Raw genomic sequence first — 6,128 nt, forward strand, 5'->3', positions numbered from 1 at the left:
TGACACAAACACAACAGAACCGCTAGATTTAAATCAGCACAGCCAGCAAAGTACAGACGTTCCTCTCGTTGATAGCAGAGGAGCGGATCCAGCGAGAGCTTGATGGGGCGATGCGGAATGAAAAAGTTTTTCAGGAGTCGCGGCAGTAGAGGCGGCGCAACTATAACGACATGTGAATAATCCCGCCCACTCTAAAGCGGTACTAAACTGCAGTGGAAACGCAAACCGAGCCGTGCCGTACTGAGCCGTACCGAGCCGAGTCATACCATGCAGTGGAAAAGCGCCATATGGCATCACAGTGGAGATTTTTCATGGAAATTGCAAATTGTTTTTTTATTACACTTTTTTTTCTAAAAACAAGTAAAGAAACAAACACACACAAGTCATGCTGCAGCCTCTGCATTGACACACATAAAGATACTCTATAGACATGCCCTCAAAGCTGGTTTTTTTACTCATACTGTGTAAAAAGAAGCCATGCTGCGTTCAGATATTCATTAGTTGAGTGAATGGATGCTGCGCTGAACAGAACGCTGGGCCGGAGGAGGCAGGAGCAGGTGTGATGACCAACGAGGTTCTCGCACCTCCCTAGGAGGGTTAGAGCAATCAATTCCCTCTTACACACACACCAACCGGCTACGCCGCATCCGCTAATGCTTGACCCTTCCCCTCACAATCAGAAACCAGTCTCATATTTAGGATTTACATTAAGAACTGACCTTTTGGAGGCTGTCATCCAAGAGGATACAGGACGAGCCTCTTATATGTGTCACATACACCGCTTTAATTCAGAGAGAAAGATGAGTAACACACCAGATGGCGATACTTTCTTAATACAAAAAAGTGAGAAGTGTGACACAACCTTGGCTGGATTTACTGTAGTTTTCTTTTAAAGATCCTATCTTGGTATGGAAGAAATTGGCGCCAAATGTTAAATATTTAATCTAACTTATAATAGGTCATATTTATTACTTCTCTTTATAATGTCTATTTGTAACTTACAGGGAGGTGGAAAACAACATGTTTTAAAACCAACAAAAAAATTTTTTTATTAACACCTACTCAACGTTCATGCATGGGCAAAAATTACTGCACATTAAAAATTACAAAAAATTTAATTTAAAATTTAGAAATTATTTATAAATACAAAGAATATGTACAACAGGGTATGGTGTCATGCTCTAAGGCATCTGTTTTAATAAATAAATGATAAACAACAAATGAATAATATTTAAAATGTTTAAATAAGTAACCTACTTAAAGGGGTCATATGATGTTGCTAAAAAGAACATTATTTTGTGTATTTGGTGTAATGAAATGTGTTTATGCAGATACGACCGGCAAAACTGCAATAATAAGTAACCTACTTAATGTTCCCGCAGAACTGCAAACCCCCTTTAAAAATCTTAAGAATTTAACAAATATTATAACATTATAATGTACCACAATTAGAAAACAATTTGTTTTTAATGAATAAGTTATAAATAACATAATAAGATTCAAAATGTTCAAAAATATTACCTAGTCAGCGTTTCTCTATATTGTAAATTCACGAAAAAGTTAAAAATGTTCATTTATAAATGTAGCAAATATTATTAGCTTCAATAACGCCTAATAGATCATGTATGCACCACATTTAGAAAATATCTTGGTTTTTAATAATTAATATACTGTATTATAAATAATAATATTCAAACATATTCAGACATATTACCTACTCATTCCCACAATATTGCAATTTTTATATCATTTATAATTTATACAATAACAATTTTTATATAAATATAACACTATAATTCTTAACAGATTATTAATGTACCATATTTGGAAAAAAATTCTGAAACATACATATAAAGAATACATATTAAAGAAAATCTTAAATGTTTTTGGGGGAATCTTTTGGTCCTTTCATGGTTTTAAGACAATGATCTAACCCAGACCACCTTAAATATCTTTTCTCAAGCCTCCTTAAATCAATGGTCCTCCATCGGCAGTTGCCATGGCAACTATGGGAGAAGTCTCTTTTTCAGGCTCTTTCATTCACTGACTGGCTTATGTATATTTGAGTGCACTGAATGCACAAGTGTAAATATAAGCGTGTACATGTGTGCCGGATGCGTCTTTAAATGTCCTGTGAAATTTATGCTGTCAAAACAGCATTGATTTCACAGCAGGGATGATTAATTAGCAAGCACAGAGTAAATTTTAGAGCGTGAGAAAAATGGAAAAATTATTCCATTGTTGCTAAATTAAACGGGTACGCCTCTGAAATTACACAAAGAGTCGTGAGTTACATTGATTTTGAAGGCAAAATTAGGTAGACACAGACAGATCATCTTTTATCTAACCTTCGATGGGAACTTATGATGAAACTGTGCCGCCCCATGAGGATCAAAAGCTAACAGACATCTGAATTAAATTCTGAATCATGTACATGTCTGAACTTTGAAGACAGACTTGGATCAAATTTGCAATACACAGAGTGATTTCTTTGCAGCAGTTATTATTGAACACGACGGAAATCAATCATGATTATGCGTATGAACTTACATTGTTGCACAGACTTGCCCAAAAAATAGATCTAAGCTGTACTACGGAGAGGGATATTAGTAGTCATGTCACAGAGAGGCATTAAAAGGCCTGTGGAAAGAGATATTGATTTCTCTGGCCCCATTCAATTGCATTTTAAATTCAACGGAGGGTTTCAAAGATGGTAGATTTGGGTACATAGCATGTTCAACAGCCCAGCTGAGAAGAAAACATAAAAAATACATGTTTTAAGCATTCTAATGAATATATCATGCTGACTTGTGCTCCATTTTTAGAGCTCAGGTAATTTTATAAGTGTGAATGAAGAAATAAAAAATGTACAAATGAATGGCTGTAAGAATGGATAGATGGCTTTATGGAAGCATGGATGGATGAATGAACAAATTAATGAATGCATGGAGGGTAGAAGGATGGATGTATGAATGCAGGTTAGATGGGTTTATGGATGCATGTATGAACAAAAAAAATTATGAATAGAAAGGAGGATGAATGAAAGAATGAATAAATAGCTTTCTGATCAAATGAATGAATGAATTAACAAATGAATGGAGGATAGATTCTCAAAGGATTGGTGACTGAATGAACAAACAAAGGATGGATGGATGAACAAACAAATGAATAAATAAACTAATCAATATGCAAACGAATGGATGAATAGAGGACAGATGCTTAATGGATGAATGAATGAACAAACCAACCAACTCAATGGGGAAAGTCTGAACAAATAAACTAATGAATGACTGGAATGGAGGATGAATGACTGCTTTATAGATGAAGGAATGAATGAATGAATTAATTAATACTTTTCTGATCGTACAAACAAATGAACAAGACAACAATTGAATGGAGGATATACTTAAAGGATGGGTGAATGAATGAACAAACAAATGAATAGGGAATGGATGGATGGATGACTAAACAAACAAATGATTTAACAAGCAAAGTGAATGGAGGATAGATATTTAAAGGATTGGTGAATTAACTAACAAACAAATGAATAGAGAATGGAAGAGTGGATGGATGAATGAACAAACAAACGAATGAATAGAGGATAAATGGCTTAATGGATGAATTGAAATGAAATGCAATGTTTATACAGTATGTATGGTGGGATAGATAAATAGACGAATGGGTGGATGAATGGATGGCTATATGACTGAACAAATGATTGAACAAGCAAATAAATAAATGGAGGATAGATGCTTAATAGACAAATGGATGAACAAACGAATGAATGGCTATATAGATTGGTGGTTTTATGGATGGTTGGAAAGATGGTTGAATGAACAAAAAAATGTGCAAATGAACGAATAAAAAGATAAACTTATACAGCAATGCTGAATAAACCTGTCATTCATAAATATAGCATGCAAACATGAGCTAGAGGTTTGTCATTCTGGATGTTTCATGAAACCAGAGCACAATCTGATCGTGTTCTGACATCACAAACAAGCCCACAAAATGGAAACATCCTCCTCAGATTTCATGTTACAATCTTTCACGCGTACTCTGTTTCATCTCCAGAGGGAAAATACAAGTAGAGGTCACAACTTCAAATTTCTCCAAGCGTAAAAGAGAGCAACACACTCACACACACACACACACACACACACACACACACACACACATACACATGTTAACACACTCAAACACTCACCATCTTCCTCACAATCCTCTGGGGGCTTGGCTTTCTTCGCTAGTCGAGGGTCGAGCCATGACGTTGTTTTGGTATTGTGACTGAAAAGAACAAACATTGCAACAATTAATAGTAAGTATAATACAGTTTAGCTACCATGATACAAATCAAAAGCGTCTCTAAGTGTGTTATGTCTGCCAAATGTTGGTACAAGCTTCACTTTGAAATGTAAAACATTCTAGACTAGATATCCCAGAAGGCCTCAGTCACAGTAGCAGGGGGTTTTTTCAGTTAACACAATGACAATCAATACTTTTAATAAGTCCCTCGTTTCTCATTAAGGACAGATGGGAGGGAGAGGAACATCTCTCTCTTGCTCTTAAGAACACTTAAGAATGCTCTTCCCTCAGTTTTATACTGATTCATTCGTTCATCATCATGATTCATGGCTCAGCAAAATCCAATGTGTCAGTTCATCACTAAAATGTTCATTAAAGTCCATGTGCAGATTTTATGTGTTAAAATTTGTTAGTAAAAAAACACTATTTTTTTTATATTGTAATATTTTGGCTTATATGAATTAAAATAATATATTTTTGTTATATCGTCCTTCTAGCTTTAAACATTTTGGTAACACTTTACAATAAGGTCCCATTAGTTAACGTAACATATTAACTAACATTAACAATGAGCAAAACTCATAGCATTTATTAATCTTTGTTAACGTTAGTTAATAAAAATACAGCTGTTTAATGTTAGTTCAAATGAACTCAAGTGCATTAAATAATATGAACAAATACCATTTTTTACAATTGCCTTGTTTGATTGAAATATTGAAAAATTTAATTTACAATTAATATTTATATATTAATCAAATGATTCATATAAAATTACTTTATATTTTATAACTTTATATTAAGTAATCTTACATTAATTAATACAAATTAATTAATCAGTTTAAAGAACTTAAATGATCATTTTAAACTACTCTACATTTCCAGTCCTACCATGTGCTGAAGTTCTGAAATGCAAAATGCAGTAAACTGAACTGCACTGAACTGAGTGAGCTCAATACAGCACGCATAAATAATTCAGCTGTCTGTAACGATCTGTAAAAGAGGACACTGCAACAGGTAGCGCTCCATATGTTCACACCTCTTTTATTATGAAGTGTGCTTTGAAGTGCACTTCACTCACTCTATGAAGTAAACTTCTCCTTTCTCAGTGTAGGCCATCTCCCAGTTATCTGGCAAAGGGCCCATGTCGTCATTCTCCTGGGTGTCCTGTGGGGGCTCGGGAGCGTCTCCTTCCTCCTCAGGGGCATCTGTGGCGGTGAGGGTGGGGGTCTCGGGAGGGCATGACTGGACGGGAACGTCTCCGGAAGCGTCAGTACTCTTGTCCTCGTGTTCGCTCGATTCTGTGTGGGAAAACTAAATGAATCAGTGTCGAGCATGACCTTCTGACTGAGAGACTTATTTGACAGTAGAGTGATATAAAGGATGGGACAAAGAGATACAGGTACATAAAACAAACAAGTAATGACTAGGATTGTCAAAATGAACTCTTATTATCCCATGATTAATTATATATATATTTTTTACACCACATTTATTCAATTAAGACAAATTTTAATAGTGAAATACCAAAAATGGTTTTAGACCGCATCCAAACATGCTACAATTTTTTTTATTAAATCCTGCTCCTACATGTATATATACAGTATGTATGTATATATATATATATATATATATACACACACACACACACTTATGTACAATTTTTAGAAATTGCACTTGGATGTCAAATAAAAAGCTTTACTTAAAAGCACATTTTAAATAATTGTTTTTCTAATCGTTTTTATGCTTAAAAGAAGTATACTTATTTTGACTAACATATTAAAGCATGTGTAAATTGATTCTAATTTTAACCCCAGTGTGTTATT

At 34.5% G+C, this 6,128-nt stretch overlaps 1 protein-coding gene across 5 annotated transcripts in view; it reads right to left on the reverse strand.

Moving 5' to 3' along the window:
- LOC107716709 (membrane-associated guanylate kinase, WW and PDZ domain-containing protein 2-like) overlaps nt 1–6,128 on the reverse strand; it is a 98,228-nt gene that overhangs the window by 34,494 nt on the left and 57,606 nt on the right. For all 5 annotated transcript variants that reach the window (XM_016523234.1, XM_016523231.1, XM_016523233.1 and 2 more), the window contains exons 5-6: nt 5,384–5,603; nt 4,208–4,287 (exon numbers count right to left, since the gene is read on the reverse strand). In XM_016523234.1, the coding sequence (XP_016378720.1) occupies nt 4,208–4,287; nt 5,384–5,603 (300 nt within the window). The remainder of the gene's footprint in view (nt 1–4,207; nt 4,288–5,383; nt 5,604–6,128) is intronic.

Source organism: Sinocyclocheilus rhinocerous, unplaced genomic scaffold (genome assembly GCF_001515625.1).
Source record: "Sinocyclocheilus rhinocerous isolate Xijiao unplaced genomic scaffold, SAMN03320098_v1.1 scaffold1201, whole genome shotgun sequence".
In the NCBI taxonomy this organism is placed as follows: Eukaryota; Metazoa; Chordata; class Actinopteri; order Cypriniformes; family Cyprinidae; genus Sinocyclocheilus; species Sinocyclocheilus rhinocerous.